The following is a 21,844-nucleotide window of genomic DNA, read 5'->3' on the forward strand; positions in this document are numbered from 1 at the left end:
GAGCTTTGCACATGTAAAGCAAGTGCTTTATAGTGAGACACATTCCAGTTAAGTTCAAAGCAGGTGAGTCTGAAGCAGATCAATTTCCACAAGTCTTTTATTTAGCCCAATAACTATTTAGCCTTCTCTGAGAGTTGTCTTTTTCTTCCATTGCCTTAAGATTAAGTATGTGGCTCACGCCTGTAATCCTAGCTACTCAGGAGGCTGAGATCTGAGGATTGCCATTCAAAGCCAGCCCGGGCAGGAGAGACCGTGAGACTCCTATCTCCAATAAACCACCAGAAAACTGGAAGTGGCGCTGTAGCTCAAGTGGTAGAGCGCTTGCCTTGAGCTAAAGAGCTGAGGGACAGCGCTCAGGCCCAGAGTTCAAGCCCCACGACCGACCAAAAAAAAAAAAAAAAAAGATTAAGTATGTGATATCTATTTTTCTCCCAAGTTACCTGTCTGCCCCAAATTCCTTCCATAAGTGACTGCACTGGAGTTCCTCATGTGACTGAAGTTGACCCACAAAGAGCAGGTCAAAAGTGAGGAATGGAGGAGCAATACAAAAGAGAGCCAACAAGAAAGAACTTGAGCTTGTAATTTTCTGGGACCCTTTGATTTCACTAGTGGGTCATACCTTCCAAAGACAATTCCCTTCTTATGCTGCTCTCATATTACATTCATAGTGTATAAGTTTTCTTGATAACTGCAAACAATTTAAAAATCTGAATAAATAACAGTTCTTTCTTTAAAGAAATATATCCATGATGGGCATAATCTCAAAGTCCATAGATTATATATAAGCTGAGAACATGAATTGTGCCCTCCTCTTCTTTGTTTTCTCTCAGTATATGTGTCAACACAGTAAGTGCTAAATGTCTTCTGAATTTTAAAATCAAATGATCAGGTTGGCTGTGATCTGGGCAATAAATATTAAATTCTGCTATATTTAAGATGTGATGTATCAAACCTTGCTTAGCATCACGAGGGCACTGGAGTGTGTAGCCATGGAGATCCTGGTGGCTACTCTCAGTCCAGCCTCAACAAAAGCCCATCTATTGTCTGCCATCTCACCTGCTCACATTTCTGTACTGATTCATCTTCCCCATCCGTGTCTGTTTCCCTCCTCTCCCAAACCTCTCTTTTGTGCTGGGAAAATAAATGCTTAGCATCTGACTGGAATAATAGTTATGTGACCTATGCAGACTTTTACTTACTCTTACTTTCTGTCTTTGTTCCAATTAAAATCTATAAAAATTGCTGTTTTGTTTACTTTAGGTATTCCAGGTGGACTCCAGGACATGTGTATGGAAGGCAAGTACTCTTAACACTTGAGCTATGTCCCAGCCCATTTGGGGTTTTGTTTCGTTTTTGAGACAGGGCTTCTCTGCTACTTTTGCCTTGGCTAGCCATGGATGCTCGCGTCTCCTGCCTTGACTTCTTGAATAGCTGGGATAACTGAGACCATGCCACCATGCTAAGCTTGATCATTTCACTTCAGGCTTTCTCATCTACTACTTACCACTCATTCTCCTCTCATCATTCCAAGACTTTGGCCACCATCAGTCTTATGAGACTGATTTTTATATATGTGTTGAAACCTTTTTCATTTTTATAAGTTTTACCCATAAAATTCTACCTTTAAAATCTTGAACTTCTATATTCTCATCATGAGCTAGAATCCTTTTATATTTTTAACTCATCTTTTTCTCTCTTTTTTCTTTTTTTTGCCAGTCCTGGGGCTCTAACTCTGGGCCTGGGTGCTGTCCCTGAGCTCCTTTTGTTCAAGGCTGGCACTCTACCACTTGAGCCACAGTGCCATTTCCAGCTTTTTCTGTGATTAATTAGAAATAAGAGCCGGGTGCTGGTGGCTCACGCCTGTAATCCTAGCTACTCAGGAGGCTGAGATCTGAGGATCGCGGTTCAAAGCCAGCCCGGGCAGGAGAGACCGTGAGACTCCTATCTCCAATAAACCACCAGAAAACTGGAAGTGGCGCTGTAGCTCAAGTGGTAGAGCGCTTGCCTTGAGCTGAAGAGCTGAGGGACAGCGCCCAGGCCCAGAGTTCAAGTCCCACGACCGACAAAAAAAGAAATAAGAGTCTCCCAGGCTTTCTTACCTGGCCTTGGTTTCAAACTTCCATCCTCAGATCTCAGCCTCCCAAGTAGTTAGGATTATAGGCATAAGCCACTGGCACCTGGCTATACTTTTAATTCTTTTTTTTTTTTTTGGGTCCGGTCATGGGGCCTGAACTCTGGGCCTGGACGCTGTCCCTCAGCTCTTCAGCTCAAGGCTAGTGCTCTACCACTTGAGCCACAGTGCCACTTTCGGCTTTTTTTTTCTTTTGCTTATGTGGTGCTGAGGAATCGAACCCAGGGCCTCATGCATGCAAGGCAAGCGCTCTACCACTGAGCCACCTTCCCAGCCCTATACTTTTAATTCTTATACCCTAAATCCTTACTCCAAATCTGTGTATGTGTATGAGAAAGAGAGAGACAGAGACAGAGAGAGACAGAGACAGAGACACAGAGACAGAGTCAGACAAAGAGAGAGAGAGAGAGACGGGGCAGGGAGAGAGGGAGAGAGACAGAGAGACAGTGTTAGTATCAGGGCTTGAACTCAGCCTCACACTCTTACTTGGCTTTCTTACTCTACCATTTAAGCCAGGCCTCTAGCCCAGCTTTTTGCTGGTTAATTGGAGATGAGATTCTTGACTCTGCCCAGACTGGCATTAAACTAATCTTCCAGGCCTTAGCTTCCTGACTGGTTAGCATTAAAGGTGTGGGCCGCCATTTTTTTTTAACATTTTCTTTTTTTTTTTTTTTTGGTCAGTCATGGAACTTGAACTCTGGGCCTGGGCACTGTCCCTGCACTCTTCAGTTCAAGGCAAACACTCTACCGCTTAAGACACAGTACCACTTCCAGTTTTCTGTTGGTTAATTGGAGATGAGTCTCCTGGACTTTTCCTGTCGGGCTGGCTTTGAACCACGATTCTCAGATCTCAGCCTCCTGAGTAGCTAGGATTACAGGCATGAATCACAGACACCCAGCTAAACATTTTCTGTATTATAGTCTGGACTGGCCTCAAATTCACAATCCTTCTTCTCCAGTTTCCCAGATGTTTAGAGTAGCATTGTGCACCAGCACACCTGACTCCCTTACTTCATTGGCTCTTCTTATTTTTCCAAATTGTAAGACGTCAGCTTTTTAACCTGACTTTCCTATCCAGCCTAGTGTACCTGCTCTCTAATTCTTTTACCAGCAACATGAATCTCCTTCCACTGTTCCTCTGTTATACCATCCTGGCTAAAGTCCAACCATGGATAAATTCAATTATCTCTCTCTACTTGACATAGACTGCTTAGAGTTGCTAAAGAAAATCATGCTTCTGCAGACACGGTGCTACCAAGTATGAATTACAGTCTTTGTTATCTGAATGTCACTGTTATATATCCCTGGTTTGCATCTTTTTTGGCAATCTCAGGAATTATTTCAAATCTTTATCCCCTTTTAAAGCTCAAATCACACCTACCTTTTTCCTGATTAGATGACTTAAACTTTCTCAATGCTCTACTCCAACCAATAATTTTTTCTGTCTTTAGATTCATACTTCCTTTTTGAATTGATTAATCAATTTATTATTGTGATATAGGACCTTGAACAGGCTAGATGAGTGCTCTATCACTGAGCTACACCCCCATCCCTCTACTATTTTAAAAGTATCCTCCTTCCAGTCAAGGACTAATTTGACTGCTAAAATTTACCTCCTCATGACTGTCAATTTTCCTTCACCATCTTCTGTTTCCAACAACTTACTCCCTATTGTCTTCTTCCCATCAGCATGTAAACAAATATACTCCTCCTTCCTTGGCCATGCCTTTTCCTCTCATAGCACAGTGCCTTCCCATGTGGACACTCAAGTATTTCTTAATCCTTGTATATGAAGAATAGCAATCTAGTTAAGGAGAGTAGTTACGTTCATAGTGAAAGTTGAGTCACAATACAAATCATTATAAGTCATTATAGCAGTGGTTTCCAAACTTGTCTGTACATTAGAACTAAACTGAAATATTTCAAAAACTCTAAAATCCAGGTCATATCTATATCAATTAAATAACAATCCTTGGGGATAGAAGACAGGCATCAATACTTTTTGAAGCTCCCAATGAGATTCTAACATGCAGACAAATTTGTGAACTAACACACTATACATGGAACAGTAAAGAAAGATTTCAGGGAAGTCTAGTTTGAGCTGGTTTAATGGTTTTCAAATGGCTCAAGTTGTAGAACATCTGGAAGCTACTGTATATTCCTAGAAAAACAGCATGCCATCTGCATCCCTCTCCCTCATATGCTTCGCCTATCTTACACACATTGCATAAATACTCATACCTACTCACTGGGCAAATTCTACTTGTTTCAAATCCTTCTAAGCAAACCTCACAGGCAGAAAACAGGGATTCTTCCCACAATTCTCTCACTAAACATTGAAACTATATATTTCTTTTTTTCTTTTTCTTTTTTTTTTAAGACAGAGTCTTGCTATGTAGTCCAAGCTTGTCTTGAATGTTTGATCCTCTTGCCTCAGCCTCCCAAATTCTAGGATTTCACCCATTGTCAAGATAATTAGTTATGTATAATTCTTTAAGAGCAAAAGTATATGAGACAAGATACTTTATATACTTTATATCACTTTATATATTTTAGCTGTGGGGCTAAAAAACAAAAAGCCAACATTTATTCTGCATTATCCTAGCACTCAGAAGGCTGAGCAGAAAGATTTGAGTTCAAGGCCAGCCTGGGCTATGTTCTGAGTTCCAAGTGAGTCTCTGTTTTATGTAACAAGACTGTCTCAAAAAAAAATGACAAGAGAAGGGAAGAGGGAAAGGGTTAAGAAAGTAATATAGATGGAATGAGTTTGATCAAAGTACATTATATGCATGCCATAAATATCACATTGAAGCTTTTTTTAAGGTTTTTTTTTTTTTGGTCGGTCGTGGGGCCTGAACTCTGGGACTGGGTGCTGTCCCTCAGCTCTTCAGCTCAAGGCTAGCGCTCTACCACTTGAGCCACAGCGCCACTTCCGGCTTTTTTCTTTTTTGCTTATGTGGTGCTAAGGAATCGAACCCAGGTCCTCATGCATGCAAGGTAAGCACTCTACCACTGAGCCACTTTCCTAGCCCACATTGAAGCTTCTTTATAGAATTAATTTATACTAATAAAAATTGTTAAATATACTAAGTATAAGTACACATGCATAACTACATATATTATAAATAACATACATATTATTGGATGTATTCTTAGATTCAAAAACTTAAAATATTAAAAAGTCAGTTTTACATTACCATGTAAACTAAAGGCAGCTTGATAAAACAAAAATGTGATTGTAATGTATATTTTCATTTTGAAAAATCATAACGATACACGGTTCACCATTACAAATTTGACTGTGCTCTTAAGAAGATATTAACATTTTCTTGAATTCAAGTCATAAACTACCTAAAAATATAACTCCTTCCATAAAAGGAGAAGAAAGAAATTATCCTATATTCATAGGTGATATATATAAAAATATTTTACTTACCTGAGTAGAGAATAAGGCTGTGTTTGAAAGATCAATAAATCATTACAGTGACCCTAATAAACATAAAGAAGGACTGATAAGGAATTTTGATAAAAATAACAGTGCAGTAGTAGATCTTTTTCAATTTTATAAATGTAAAAGAAAATATAAATGAGAAAAAAATCTCTCACTGGTAACACAAATGTATGTATATATACACAAACACAAGCATACATATATACATACACATAACTGCTACCCTCAAACTTTAGTTACCAAATTTAAGTGACCAAATTTTATGTAATAGTCTACATAATTGTAAATACAAAAATCAGAAATAAATTATTTTATAATAGTGAGTTTAAAATTATAGTAATAAAACAAACAAACAAACAAAAAGGATAATAGTAAAGCCAGGTGCTGGTGGTTCATGCCTATAATCCTGGCAACTCAGGAGGCTAAGATCTGAGGATTGCAGTTCAAAGCCAGCCCAGGCAGGAACGTCCATGAGACTTTTATCTCCAATTAACCACCAGAAAACTGGAAGTGGCTATGTGGCTCAAGTGGTAGAGTGCTCCCCTTGAGCTGAAGAGCTCAGGGACAAAACCCAAGCCCAGAGTTCAAGCCCCACGAACAACATAAAAAAAGATAGTAGTAGTGGGTACTGGTGGCTCACATCTGTAATCCTAGCTAGTCAGGAGGTGGAGATCTGAGGATTATAGTTTGAAGCTAACTGGGGCCAGAAAATCCATGAGACTTTTTTTTTTTTTTTGGTCGGTTGTGGGGCTTGAACTCTGGGCTTGGGCGCTGTCCCTCAGCTCTTCAGCTTAAGGCAAGCACTCTACCACTTGAGCTACAGCGCCACCTCCGGTTTTCTGGTGGTTTATTGGAGATAGGAGTCTCACAGTCTTTCCTGACTGGGTTGGCTTTGAACCTCGATCCTCAGATCTTAGCCTCCTGAGTAGCTAGGATTACAGGCGTGAGCCACCAGTGCCAGGCAATCCATGAGACTTTTATCCCAATGAAGCACCAAAAATCGCAGAAGTGGAGTTACAGCTCAAGTGGCAGAGCAGTAGGGTCCTTGAGCTGTTTTACTCAAGGACAGTGTCCAGGCCTTGAGTTCAAGCCCAGGACCAGCACACACATACACACACAGACACAGACATAGACACACACACACATACACAAATGATAATAGCAATTAGTATACTTTTTAAAGAACTATTTCTGCAAATAACTCTTCTTTTAAAATCTCTTTGTTCTGTCTCTCTTTTCTAGGTGGGCCCTATTGCTCTGTTGGGGATCCAAGTCAGGCCTTGAAGGGTATAAGACACGCCAGACCAACCAACCTCCACCACCAAACTACTCTCCAGCCTATTCCCTCTAGATTATTTCTTTCTTCATCCTCTCTCTCTCTCTTTGTCGATCATGGGGCTTGAACTCTGGGCCTGGGCACTGTCCCTAAGCCTCTTTGTGCTCAAGGCTAGTGCTCTACCACTTGGGCCACAGCTCTATTTCTTGCTTTTTTTTCTGGTTAATTGGAGATAAGTGTCTCATGGACTCAGTAATTTTTAATCAAAATTATTAGTTTAATGATAAAGTTTTATTCTAAATAAAGATTTCTTTTAGGTTTATTTTGTTTTGCTTGATATAGAGTCTCATTATGTAGCTCAGGCTGATCTGGAACTCAAGATCCTCCTACCTCAACTTCCTGAGTAAGGGCTGGAATTATAGCAGTGTATTACCATACCCAACTTGTAAATAAAATCTCCAAGAGAGAAAAGACAAACCATGAAAGCAAACTATGTTTGTTCGTTATTGTTGTTTTTGTAGTACTGTTGCATGGTGCATGCTAGGCAAAAAAATTGCTATTTAATTAAATGCAAACTTGTGGCCTTAAGCTGGTAGTGCAACACTAAATCCTCAGCTAACAAAAGCTCTATAACTCTCAATATACACAACATTTTTTTAATATGCTGGGAGTAGGGTTTGAACACAAAACCTTGAACTCTTGCTTGGTTCATTTGCTCAAGGCTAGTATTCTACCCCTTGAGTCACACCTATATTCTGGATTTTTGCTGGTTAAATGGAGATAGGAGTATCTCAGACTTATCTGCTCAGACTGACTTTGAACCATGATCCTCAGCACCTCATCCTCTTGAGTAGTAAGGATTACAGATATGAGCCACTGGTGCTCAGCCATCACAGGTACGGTATCTAGGTTGGTGGCCGCAGGACTATAAAACAAACCAAATTTCCTGGAGAGGAAAAACTTTTTTTTTTTGAGATTTGCTGCTTTGCTGAATTACTTGTACCTGGACATGAGAGAGACATTTACCCTCTTGGCTAGATTCTGCCCTGTGCCCTGTCCCTGACCACTCAGACTTCTTGCTCTCAAGTGTGTTACACAAACCAGAATGATTTTAAATTCCTATATTGCATAATATATGACATATGAATGTGGCCAGCCTCTTCTGAGTTTCCAATGGGCCAGCAGTAAAGAAACAATACTTTCTAAATGCTGCTCATGTATTCCTTTGGGTTTACTTTTTTTTTTTTTTTTGTCGGTTGTGGGGCTTGAACTCTGGGCCTGGGTGCTATCCCTCAGCTCTTCAGCTCAAGGCGAGCGCTCTACCACTTGAGCTACAGCGCCACCTCCGGTTTTCTGGTGGTTTATTGGAGATAGGAGTCTCACAGTCTTTCCTGCCTGGGCTGGCTTTGAACCTCGATCCTCAGATCTCAGCCTCCTGAGTAGCTAGGATTACAGGCATGAGCCACCAGTGCCCGGCTTGGGTTTACTTTTATCACATTTTAAAACTGGAATACTTTATACTTCTAATGTAAACTGCAACATAGGCAGTTGCAAAGAAACATAAAAGACAAATAAAATAAACTTTAAACAGGGCTGGAGATGTGGCTTAGTGATAGAGTACTTGCCTAGCATGCATGAAGCCCTGGGTTTAATTCTTCAGTACCACATAAACAGGAAAAGCAGATATGACTCAAGAGGTAGAGTGCTAGTCTTGAGCAAAAGAAGCTCAGAGACAGTTCCCAGACCTTGAGTTCAAGCCCCAGGACTGGCCAAAAAAATAAATAAACAGCAAACAAACTTTAAGCACTTCAAAAAAATAACTTCCACTTGAGGAAAGTAGTTAGTGGGTAAGATTCAGAAGGAATAAAGAGAGAGCTTTAACAGTACTGGTGGTATTCTAGGTCCTACCTTGGTGAATCTCATGGGAATTTTTTATTATATTAAGCATACATGTAGGTATTCTTTTTATACATCAAGTATTATACACAGATTCTTTAGTCCAATAGAATTACAAACATTCATACTATAAGGCTCAAAGAGAAAATCATGCTTTAAAAGCTCTTATAATAATTGGCTAATGAAATGAATAGGCCTAGCTAGGCATCAGTAGCTCACACCTGTGATCCTAGCTACTAAGGAAGCTGAGATCTGAGTATCAAGGTTTGAAGTCAACCTGGACAGGAGAGTATGTTAGACTCTTATCTCCAATTGATCACCAAAAAGTTAAATTTAGAGTTCAAATGGTAGAATGCTACTTTAAATAGCATAATTACTCAGAGAAAATACAAGATACAAGATTTTCTTACTGTGTCCAAAGAAAGTAAATCATCTTTGCTTCCACCAAATACCATTATTTCATTTTCTTTTCCCAAACAGGCTGTGTGCCATAACCTATAAGTGAAATTATAAACAGAGTGAAATATTATGAAGGAAGAAACTGTATATGGCATATAAATCAATCCCAAACTACATACTTCAAGATTTAATCTATTCAAATGGGGATAATTTAAACATTTCTCTAGAGTTCATGAAATCACATCATTTCAGTTAAGGAAATGATTCCTACAGCTCTATTATATCTCCCACCTTTCTAACCCTTCATCTCATGCACACTATCCTTGAAATAATATAAATTCAAAAGAAACTGTGCCCTCTGTTGCTGCGATAGGCACCTTTCCTGGCCCTTTTACTAGTGCATCGGCCAGGTTACTATTCTCATCATATTTTCCCTTTCTTTCCTTCTCTGTCCCTCACCAGCTGACAAATTCAATGTAGCATTCCCTTCACATTTCTATATTCAAATCACCCGTCAGTCTGGGTACAGAATACCATATGTCATTGTTATTTTTTGTCTCTAATCTCCCCAGCAACATAGAGCAAATAAATAGTTGTGGGACTTGAACTCTGGCCTGGGTGCTGTCCCTGAGCTCTTCAGCTCAAGGCGAGCACTCTACCACTTGAGCCACAGCGCCACTTCAGGTTTTCTGGTGGTTAATTGGAGATAAGAGTCTAATGGACTTTCCTGCCTGGGCTGACTTTGAACCATCATCCTCAGAACTCAGCCTCCTGAATAGCTAGGATTATAGGCGTGAGCCACTGGTACCGAGTTCCAGCTCCTTTGTGCATTAGTTAGGGTCTCACTTGATGCCCAGACTGGCCTGGCATGCTCCCTTGAATAACTGGGGATGACAACTGCACAGCCTTTGTGCTTCTCATGTAGATGGGATAATAGATGTGTGGCACCATACCCAGCCATTGGTTGAGATGGAGTCTCATGAACTTCTTTCTGCCCGGGCTGGCTTTGCATCATGATCCTCTGATCTCTATCTCCCAAGTAACTTTTATTTGGTAATAAAATAGATGACAAGTGATAATATAAACATTTTCAGCATGTTAATCTTTTTTACTTTAATCCCACAAGTGTAAAGTGAGAATATGTACAATTGTTAAGCCAAATTTTCTACCAATCACACACACATCCAGTGACAAATGCTGTTTGGGAAATATTCTGCCTAATTTTCAAATCATATGTTGGAACATAATTGGTATAAATTTTCAATAAGAATATAGTTTGTGTTGTAGGATATGGAGATTAGAGGAGGGATTTGGTAAAAAGAGATGGAATGCAAAGGATGCTCTCGCATATGGGAAGTATTACATTGATTTCCTGGGGAGAAGGCTATGGGTGAGCTTGGCAATACTAATAGGATTCAACAGAACTTAAGGCTCTAGACAAAATTTTATCTGACACTTTTTATGGACACATTATAAAAAGGTCCTTGCTGACAGCCACCTATACAGGTTTTTTTTTGTTTGATTTTTTTGGGTATCAGTCCTGAAGCTTGAATTCAGGGCCTGGGCACTGTCCCTGAGCTTTTGGGCTCATGGCTAGGGCTATACCACTTTGAACCACAAACCCATTTCCAGCTTTTTAATAATTAATTGGAGATAAGCATCTCACACACGGGCTTTCCTGCCAGGGCTGGCTTTGAACTGCAATCCTCAGATCTCAGCCTCCTGAGTAGTTAGGATTACAGTTTGTGAGCCATCAATGCCTGGCTACAGCACTGTTTTGTCTAAAGTGAGGCCTAGAGAAGAGTTTTACAGTGTACAACAGTGGTTCTCAACCAGGGGTGATCTGTCCCTCAAAGGAAGACGGATTTACAGATTTTTTTTTTTTTTGATCGGTCGTGGGGCTTGAACTCTGGGCTTGGGCGCTATCCCTCAGCTCTTCAGCTCAAGGCAAGCGTGCTACCGCTTGAGCTACAGCACTTCTTCCGGTTTTCTAGTGGTTTATTGGAGGTAAGAGTCTCACAGACTTTCCTTCCTGGGCTGGCTTTGAACTGTGATCCTCAGATCTCAGCCTCCTGAGTAGCTAGGATTACAGGCGTGAGCCACCAGTGCCTGGCAGATTTACAGATATTTAAGAATATCTGTAAATTTATTTTTTGGTTGCCACAATTTGGAGAGAGGAAAGGTAGTATTCTTTACATTTAGGGGCAAAGGCTAACAATACTGCCAAACATCCTACAGTATACAGGACACCCTGACAATAAAGAATTTTTTTATTCAAAATGTCAGTAGTGCTGAGGTTGAGAAGCTCTGCTTCAGAATTCTAAAGGGAGTATGGGACAGTTTGCATTTCAAATTATGACTCTGAAATGTTTGCACAAAATGCACTTCGATTTTAAGCAAATTGTCACTTTCATTAAAATTATATACACATATATATTCTCCTTACACTCAACTGTACCCCACCTGTTCTCCTCCTCACCTCATACCTGAAGATAGATCTGCCTCTGTCTTATCTGCCTGAGGGAAACTCTGGCCTGGACTTCATCACCGAAGAACACTGGAAAGCCTTTCCTGCCTTGATTTTGGTGACATCTAGCTTGCAAACTGATGTGTTTTCTACAGACTGACAGTGTATGTTCTCTCACAGCTGCTCTAAACTTATCACCTAAACATTCTAATAAAGCATATTATTTACATGACACATCAGTTGAATCAAAAGAAATCTCTTTACATAGCTCTAGTTCTAACTAGTATATTATTGACAATAGTTGTTTTGTTCAAATTACAGATAATGGTTGAAATATAAAAGTCAATTAAAAATTAAACATATTTTAGTATTACTACAATTAATGTATTCATATAATAAAAAAAAACCTTACAAATTAGGTAGCTAAACTCATTTCTGAAAGGAGAAAAATGATGCTCAATTTCTTTAAAGTTTTTGTTTTTGTTTTTAATTTAAAGCCAGAAAGCTAAACAGTAGCAAAGATTAAAATTCTGGTCTGCCATATCTTAATATAAAACTCTTTAAATACATGTTGTAAAAGATCTAGAACTATTAAAATAACATATTACAATTATTTGCATACATGAAAATAAGAATCACATCTGTGCTTATGATAGAATCTAAATATATATTAAGATTATTAATATAGAGATACCTACAAAAGTATATCTAAATATTTTAGGTCTTTTTCATAAATTTACTTAATTATTATTAAACTGACTTCATCTGGTATAAATGTAGAATTAAAAAGTTCTACAATGTATAGCATGAAAAAAGAATAAAATTTGTTATTGGCTATAATTATTATTATATGCAGAATCTGAATTGCCTATTAAGATATTTTTATTGTACTATTCAACCAAATCTGAAAAAAAGAATTACAATAATATTGTGTTGTTCGTTATTGTCAAATAGTAACATGCTATTTCTACAACAGATAATATATTTTTTTTCAAAAGTTCACATGAATGAATATACCAGTTAATAAAGAAAATAAAGTTAATAAAGAAAAATAATTGGCTATCTACTAAATCAACATGAAAAAATTTCCTCATTAAATTGTTTTAAATTTCTTCAAAAACAACTACTACTGAAGCCAATACTTTTCTGGTTTACTTGCTAAAAAATATTAATATTTTAGGTGGGGGGTAGGGGGAAGATGGGAAGGGATGGGAAGGGGAAACAAAGGAGGAGGCTACAATGCTTGATAAGAAATGTACTTATTATCTTGCCGATGTAATTGTAATCCCTCTGTACAGTATTTTCACAATAAAAAGAACTAGAAAAAAATTAACATTTAAAAAAATTAACATCACATTTTAAGTTATCTTATGCTTTCCATATTTAGCAGTCATGATTATTCATTTATCTAAATGAAAAACATGTTCAAATAAGCAAATAAGGGAGAAAACGATAATTTCTAACAATTAGCTATAAGCAAAATTATTTAGATAACATAAAGTTTATTTGAAAGGTTATCTTTCCTGATGCTTTATAATTTCAATGACAAATACTATAAATTCTGTGCTATATTTTTTAATATTCAAAATTCTTAACTATCTTATCACTTGTCAAATTCTCAGCTTACCTAGGTCTTGTGTTAGGTAAATGTATAAGTGGTTTCCAACAATTTGTTAAGACATTATAAATCCATCCATCACCTGCAACATTATGACAAGTTCAGAAATTAACATTAGTTGTCTGGGATATAATTTTAATTTTCAAGGTTAATGTGTTATATTTATATAATTATCTTGTATGTATATAATTTTTTTCATAAACATTTTCAAACATATGTAAAAGTAGAATGACCCATATATCCCAGACTCAACAACTATCAAGGTTTGGGGACAGAAATGTAGCTCAGCAGTACAGCATGCACCTAACACACAGCTCTAGGTTCAATTCCAAGCACTAAAAAAAAGAAGGTGGCTGGGAAGGTGGCTCAGTGGTAGAGCGCTTGCCTTGCATACTTGAGGCCCTGGGTTCGATTCCTCAGCACCACATAAGCAAAAAGAAAAAAGCCAGAAGTGGGACTGTGGCTCAAGCAGTAGAGCGCTAGCCTTGAGCTGAAGAGCTGAGGAACAGCGCCCAGGCCCAGAGTTCAAGCCCCAGGACCGGACCCAAAAAAATAAAAAATAAAAATAAATAAATAAATAAAAGAAGGTGACTTTGTACTGAAATCATCTCTTTGTGTTGTTCTTGTTGCTGAGTTATTAAGTGAAATCCTAGATCTTCTATCATTTCCACATACACACTTGAGTATGAGTTGTTCAACAAAATGGACACCTCTGTTACATAACCACGTTGCCATTTTCACAGTCAACATAGCTAAAATATTTTTTTGTATTCACATGATTAAATCTTAAGCTGAATCTATGAGAGAGGAAACCAAGTAGACTAAGTTAGGCCATTAAATTCCCAGAGGCCAATGACCAAAAATAAGAATTTAAAACACTAGATTTCATGAAGTTATGGTATTAAACATTCAGTGAAATGTTTACATGCTAGTTTTTTCTCTTTTTTTTTCTTTTTTGTTGGCCGTGGGGCTTGAACTCTGGGCTTGGGTGCTGTCCCTCAGCTCTTCAGCTCAAGAGGAGCATGCTACCGCTTGAGCCACAGCATCACTTCTGGTTTTCTAGTGGTTTATTGGAGATAGGAGTCTCACGGACTTTCCTGCCCAGGCTGGTTTTGAACAGAGATCCTCAGATCTCAGCCTCCTGAGTAGCTACAATTACAGGCTTGAGCCACCAGTGCCTGGGGCTCCTGCTAGTTTTCTTAGATTCAAATTTCTTCTAACTTAAATCCTTACAAATTTGGAAAGAATAATAATCTACACAATACCTGATATCCCTAACTAGGAAATGTTTTATTTTTTCCAACCAGCTTCTGGACTTTGATGGCCAGCAGACTTCCAAATGTACTTTCAATGCTAAATGAATTTTAAAATAATAAAATTTTATTTTATTTATTTACACTAAGGGTCTTGTTCTTGATGGCTGCTTTCTACCACTTAAACCTATCTCTGGTTTTTTGTTTTTTGTTTTCTTCTAGTCTTGGGGCCTGAACGCAGGGCCTGGGCACTATCCCTGAGTTTCTTTTGCTCAAAGCTAACACACTACCATTTGAGCCACTTTTGGCTTTTTCTGTTTATGTGGTACTGAGAATGTATGCTAGGCAAGCACTCTACCACTAAGCTACATTCCCAGCCCCTGCTTTTTTTTTTTTAATTGTTGTTGTTGTTATCTTAGAGATGGGATCTAGTGAAGTTTCCTGCCTCGGCTGGATTTGCACTATGATCCACCAGATCTTAGCCACTGAGTAAGTTAGGAATGTAGATGAGAGCCTCAATAAAAATAAATAGTTGTCTCTAGATTCTATATGAAATTATATAAATGGTTTTTAATGATATATAAAGTTTCTTAATAAAAACATCTCTAGTTATGGAAAATATCTGAGTTAAGAAAATACAATACATAGGATTGAAAGTGGGTCTAGAGCTGGTGCAAGCTGAGCAAGCAAGCCTAGCAAACACAATGCCCTAAGTTCAAACCTTGTTACTAGCAAAAAAGAAAGAAGGGGGAAAAAAGACAATATCTCAAATCAAGAAGTACCTTAATGCCACAGTTTTACTGCTGAAAGTATAACTGCATTACAAAACACATAGCTATTGGGATTAGCGGCAACAGGAGTTACAGAAGTTTGCTTATAGATTTGGGGAAAAAAAGAAGAAACTGTCCTTCACACGTTATACTTCAAGAGCCTTCTAGGCAAGGCTGGTCTTCTAATCCACATTCTAACATTCTAGCCTACAGTACAAGTACCTGGATCAAAACTCAGGACACAGAATCACAGAATATGACAGCGGAAAGGGGCTTTAATTTAGCTAGGTTCATAATATTTCCTTTCCTCTATACTTTGGAAACAATACAAAAGCAAAGAGCTTTCCACCTTTCTGTTTTTTTCTTTTCTCTCTTTCTTTCACGTTCTCTCTCTCTCTCTCTCTCTCTTTCTGCTCAGGATTGAACCTAGTGCATTGAGATTCCCTCTCATATGCAAGCAGAGTTGAAGGCAAAGGGAGAAAAAGACATTCACTATACGTATGAAATACAATGAAGAAAAAAACGAGAAAACGTTTTTTTTTGGGGGGTTCCGGTCGTGGGGCCTGAACTCTGGGCCTGGACACTGTCCCTCCGCTCTTCACCTCAAGGCTAGTACTCTACCACTTGAGCCACAACGCCACTTCCAGCTTTTTTTCCCCTGCTTATATGGTGCTGAGGAATAGAACCCAGGGCCTCATGCATGCAAGGCAAGAGCTCTACCACTGATCCACCTTCCCTAGCCCATGAGACAACATTGTATGGCAAACTTTACTTACTTAATGGAATATTATCTGCACTTAATCCACCAAATAGGAAAAGCTTATCATCAGCTATTGGTGTTAAAGTATGCCATGACCGATGTTTTGGGCTTTCTCCATTAATAGAAATCCTGTGAAAAAGGCAAAAATTAAAATCTAAGTACTATATTAGACAATAAAAGACATTTGGTCATCCCACATCTTTTTTTTCTTTTTTCTTTTCTTTTAGACAGGGTCTTACTATGTAGCTTAGGCTAGCCTCAAACTCATGATGCTTCTGAGGGTTTGAGTGCGAGGATTACAGCATATGGGAAAAAAATTAAAAGGAATTAATTTTACTAGTCCTACGTATATGGTGGGAATGTTTAAAAATATTCTTAAATTCTGAAATTAATTTAAGCAATTTATTTTCATTTAATGTCATGTTCACTTGAACAAAGAATAGAGATGAAAAATAAAAGCATTTCTCAATTCATTAATAATGTGTACTGGCATCATTCCTGTTGGTTAAACGGTATTCTTCTCCAGTTTTTCAACATAATTATTTTCATGCCCATTACTATTTTTTACTGTTGTTATATGTTTCAGTTTTTGTTTGTAGCTGATTTCTTCAAAGATATTTTAAGTTTTTTTTTAAATTTTCTGTCTACTGGCAGAAGTGCCTAAAGAATTTCAGTATTTTCAAGTTTCACATAGCTTTATATGTTTATAAAAATAAACTCCATTGAGTCGCTTTCATTTACTTTTACTGAGTAAATATTACTACTAGCAATTGAGAGGCTGGGGCAAGATGATCATGAGTTCAAGATCAGCCTGGGCTACACAGCAAGACAGCCTCACAAATAAACAAAAATGAGGAGGTTAAGAAAAAATAGTATAGAGAGGGTAAATTTGATTGGAAAAACTCTTCAAATATTTTATTCCTTGCTTAGACTATAATCTGAAAAAATACTCTCTCAATCATAGGAAATGAAATTGGGATTACAAGGACACATACACACAGCTATAGATTATAAAACATTGATTTCAAACTTACTTTCCAGACCAAATCCAGGTATCTAAGTTGAGATAATGCAAGTCATTCATCCTCGTTTGCTAAAATAAAAGTGTGTTAATTCGACAGTGTTTTTACATCATTTATGGGCTCAAATGTTAGTTTTTAAATAAGCTCAGATTAAAAATATACTATTCTCTATTCTACCTACCATTAGAAGTTTGAATACTGGGAATAATTAAGCATTAAAATTAACATAGAGCTCTGAAATTATGTGTCAAAGTGGAAAAAAACAAGTTTAAAGTAACATGGTTTAGATGATAAGAAAATAGTTTTTCCTGCTCTTTTACAGAAGTGAAGGTTTCTCTTCATTAGCCTATGATACATAATCATCTGTAATTGTTTGCATATGGTATGGATTGGAAACAAGATAATTAAGTTACTATTAAATGCCATTTAAGTTTCTAGATTATTAGAATGTTCAACTGTTCCACAAAATCATAAGATAAATTTTTATAAGAAGTATCATTTAAAAAATGCTATTTCTATTGAAAACACTAACCAAAACACGTCCACCAAAGATATAACCCTTATTTCCAAGAACTGCACACGTATGCGCTGCTCGTGGCTGTGGTGGAACTCCACCCTGCAAGTAGAGATCAAAACAGAGTGCAGACTTGAAACATCGATAATAATCACATTTATATGCTCAGTATGAGAAATGCCTGAGAACTAAGTTGCCATTACTTAGGTAATTCAATTAAAACCATAAGGAAAAGTTCATCCTAAAGGATAATTATGGAAAAATAACTACTCGTAATAAAACTTATTCACCCTAATTTTTACTTTTAAAAATGTTTTCGGGATTGTATTAACAAAATAACATTTCATAAATATAAACTTAAAATATAGGGATTTAAAAAATCAAATAAAAACTATCTTTATTTTTCACACATACACACAAACACACAACTAATATTAGGAGTGATAGTATAGGATGTGATGAACTTAGAAACTCTAAAATATTAATTATGATCCTCAAATTAACAAAAACACATTTACTGTTGGCTTAGGTCAAACAGTATTTTATCTTTTCTTAAAATTTTTTTTCAGTACTGTGGTTTGAATTCAGGGTCTCAAACTTGCTATGAAGGCTCTCTACTATTTGAGCCAAACTCTAGCTTTTTTTTCTAAAACTCTTAACATTAAAAAATATTTTTCTATAGGGGCTGGGAAGATGGCTCAGTGGTAGAGCACTTGCCTTGCATGCCTGAGGCCCTGGGTTCGATTCCTCAGCACCACATAAGCAAAATGAAAAAAGCTGGAAGTGGCGCTGTGGCTCAAGTGGTAGAGCTCTAGCCTTGAGCTGAAGAGCTGAGGGACAGCAACCAGGCCCAGAGTTCAGGCCCCACAACCGGACCCAAAAAATATATTTTTTTCCTATAGTTTATTTCAATACATAGAGCAGATATTTTTTCTCTTTTGTAAAGTTTTGAGTTGTTAAGAAAAGAAAATAGGGGTCAATGGCTGAATAAGATTTGGAAGACCCAAACGGGTAACAGTGGCTCATACTTGTAATCCTACTCAGAAACCTAAGATCTGAGCATCCCTGATGGAGCCTAGCCCAGAAAGGAAAGTCTGTGAAACTCTTATCTCCAATTTAAAATAATACCAAAAGCCAGAAGTGGATCTGTGGAAGAATGCTAGTCTTGAGCACAAAAGTATGGGGGCAATGCCCAGGTCCTGAGTTCAAGCTCCAGGATCAGCTGTCCAGACATACACACACAAAGGGGTAAGCAAATGCAGCAGTGGAACTCAGTAGACAGTGTTGAAATTGAACTATAGAACATGGGCAGGAACAGGAGGGAAAAACTGGGAGAAAGAGAAGGAAATGGTGATGTTGTCCAAGAAATGTACTTATTACTTGACTTACGAAGCAGTAACAGTAACCCCTCTGTACATCACCTTTATACACACACACACACACACACACACACACACACACACAATTTCTTTTGCCAATCCTGAGTCTTCAACTCAGGGCCTAGGCTGTGTCCCTGTGCTTATTTTGCTCAATGCTAGCAGGCTAGTGCTCTACAGCACCAGTTCCAGCCTTTTCTGATTAGTTTATTGGGGATTAAATGTCTCATACTTTCTTGCCCAGGCTGTCTTTAAATCATGATCCTCAGATCTCAGCCTCCTGAGTAGCTAGGATTATAGATATGAGCCACTGGCACCTGGCATAATAACATTTTTTATTTTTACTAAAAAAAGGTAGGGGAGCTAGGAATGTGGCTGAGTGGTAGAGTGCTTAATTAGCATGCAGCCCTGGGTTCTATTCCTCAATACCACATAAATAGAAAAAGCTAGAAATGGTGCTGTGGTTCAAGTGGTAGAGTGCTAGACCTGAGCAAAAAGAAGCTCAGGGACAGTACCCAGGCCCTGAGTTCAAGCCCCAGGACTGGCAAAAAAAGTGGGGCAGGGAGGAAGCCGGGCGCCAGTGGCTCATTCCTGCAATCCTAGCTACTCAGGAGGCTGAGATCTGAGGATCACAGTTCAAAGCCAGCCTGGGCAAGAAAGACCGTGAGACTCTTATCTCCAATAAACCTCTCAGAAAACCAGAAGTACTATTGTGGCTAAAGTGGTAGAGCACTAGCCTTGAGCTAAAGAGCTGAGGGACAGCACCCAGGCCCAGAGTTCAAGCCCCACGACTGACAAAAAAAAAAAGTGGCGGCGGGGGTTGAAGAAAAAGTTATAGTGGTTATAGCTCAGTATAGAGTATGTGTGCAAGAACAACAGAAAGGAGGCAAGCAAGGAAGAACAAAAGATTTGAGAGAAGAGCTATCTGTAAAATTTCCATTTACTCTTGATGGATGCCTTTGTGAATATATTTTGTTCCAAGTTTTGAAAGAACTTAACATTTTCAGCTCATTGGCTACTGACTAGTCATAGAAAATTTAAGCTCTACATCTAGTAATATAATTTCCTAGACTTTTCAGGCTTACTTGAATAACCGTGTTTAGATCAACTGGCTAAGAAATAATTTCCATTTTTCTTGTGTAGTAATAAATGAGAAAGAACTATTTAAGAGTTTTGGTTCTTAGTTCTTTCATCAACAAAATTTTTACTATTCCTTTATCATAGCAGCTTCAGACCTCTGCCTACTTTCTAAGGAAACAGAGCATTAAAAGGCTTGAAAGAGATGTAAGGTGGGCTGGGAATGTGGCTTAGTGGTAGAGTGCTTGCGTAGCATGCATCAAACCCTGGATTTGATTTCTCAGTACCACATAAAGAGAAAACGCCAGAAGTGGTGCTGTGGCTCAAGTGGTAGAGTGCTAGTCTTAAGCTAAAGAAGTTCAGGGTCAGTGTCCAGGCCTTGAGTTCAAGCCCCAGGACTGACAAAAATAAAAAAATCTAAGGTTAGTTTCAATAGAATCAGTCTCAATATTTCTCTCCACCTACCTGCTGACATGAAATTATCTTAATAGAGGCAAAAGTCCTTTTATTTCACTAATAAAATTCAAATGGTGATTTAAGGTTAATCTAATTTACAAATACAAATAACTGAATGCTTCTAAAATTAGAAATGGGGTTGAGACCAAAAAACACTGGACACTTGAAATTCACTGATCAGAAAAAGCAGATGAAGAGATGGTCAAACCCAGTAGCAAACACTTAACATTTATTAAAAAATTTCCTATCATTTCCATCAATAGAAGTCATAAATGCATGTTAATAGACAATGTTCATTTTAGTGATTTTTTTCTTTTGGTTGAACTTAGAACTCAGGGCTTTTGTTTTGTTTTGTTTTTGACGGTCATGGGGCCTGAACTCTGTGCCTGGGCACTGTCCCTCAGCTATTCAGCTCAAGGCTAGCACTCTACCACTTCAGCCACAGTGTCACTTCTGATTTTTTCTGTTTATGTGGTGCTGAGGAATCGAACCCAGGGCCTCATGCATACAAGGCAAGCACTCTACCACTGAGCCACCTTCCCAGCCCATAGAACTCAGGGCTTTAAATTTATTAGGCAAGCTCTCTGCAACTTGACTCATACCACTAGCCTGACAATATTAGTTATCTCTACTTAGCACTCCTTGCTATTCAGTTCTGGTGATCTTATCAGTTATAACACCCTGTTCCTCCTTGGGCGAGCAAGTGACTCAAGACTGGCTAGTCATCCTCCCAGCAATATGGGGGCTATAAAGAATTTTAAAAAGCCCAATTAAAGGCAGAATTCTCTTCCAAGATTAACATATAGATATTGACAGTATATAATAGAAAGAACTGCTGTGTATACAGGGCCCTATTCCTTCGTAAAAGGTAGTAGATGGCATGAAGCAAGCACACAAAGAGAAGTAGCAAATAGTACTTCAATAGAAATAGAAAATGTAATGGTGGTATGGAGTAATATGGTTCAGTTCCTGGGGTGCTGTTCCTGGTGGCTCTTTCATTGTGTGAGCCATTCCAAATTGCTTGAATTAATTGGAATTTCTTTGGGTCACTTGAAAATGGAAGCATATGGAACAGATATATGTGTCATGCTGTAACTGCATATGGCTATGATTTCATGGGCATTAGGCTGGGAATGGTTCTCAGTCTTAAGTAGCATGGGAGAGACCTTAGTGAGCAGAGAAAATAAAGACAAACAAACAAACATAAATTTTATTATCAAAGGACTTTTTGTGGGGGGAGTAATGGGGCTTGAACTCAGGGCCTGGGTGCTGTCCCTGAGCTTTTGTATGTACAAGGCTAGTACTCTACCACTTGGAGCCACAGCTTCACTTTTAGTTTTCTAGTGGTGAATTGAAGATAAAATTCTCACAGACTTTC

General features: G+C 38.1%; 1 protein-coding gene across 1 annotated transcript in view; it reads right to left on the reverse strand.

The window, feature by feature from the left end:
* Positions 1–21,844, reverse strand: part of Klhdc1 (kelch domain containing 1) — a 42,004-nt gene that overhangs the window by 2,816 nt on the left and 17,344 nt on the right. Inside the window, exons 7-12 of the mRNA XM_013012252.1 lie at positions 17,576–17,659; positions 17,056–17,114; positions 16,038–16,150; positions 13,248–13,320; positions 9,165–9,249; positions 5,568–5,620 (exon numbers count right to left, since the gene is read on the reverse strand). Of these exons, the coding sequence (XP_012867706.1) occupies positions 5,568–5,620; positions 9,165–9,249; positions 13,248–13,320; positions 16,038–16,150; positions 17,056–17,114; positions 17,576–17,659 (467 nt within the window). The remainder of the gene's footprint in view (positions 1–5,567; positions 5,621–9,164; positions 9,250–13,247; positions 13,321–16,037; positions 16,151–17,055; positions 17,115–17,575; positions 17,660–21,844) is intronic.

The sequence above is a fragment of the Dipodomys ordii genome, unplaced genomic scaffold (genome assembly GCF_000151885.1).
Source record: "Dipodomys ordii isolate 6190 unplaced genomic scaffold, Dord_2.0 Scaffold16, whole genome shotgun sequence".
Lineage (NCBI taxonomy): Eukaryota > Metazoa > Chordata > Mammalia > Rodentia > Heteromyidae > Dipodomys > Dipodomys ordii.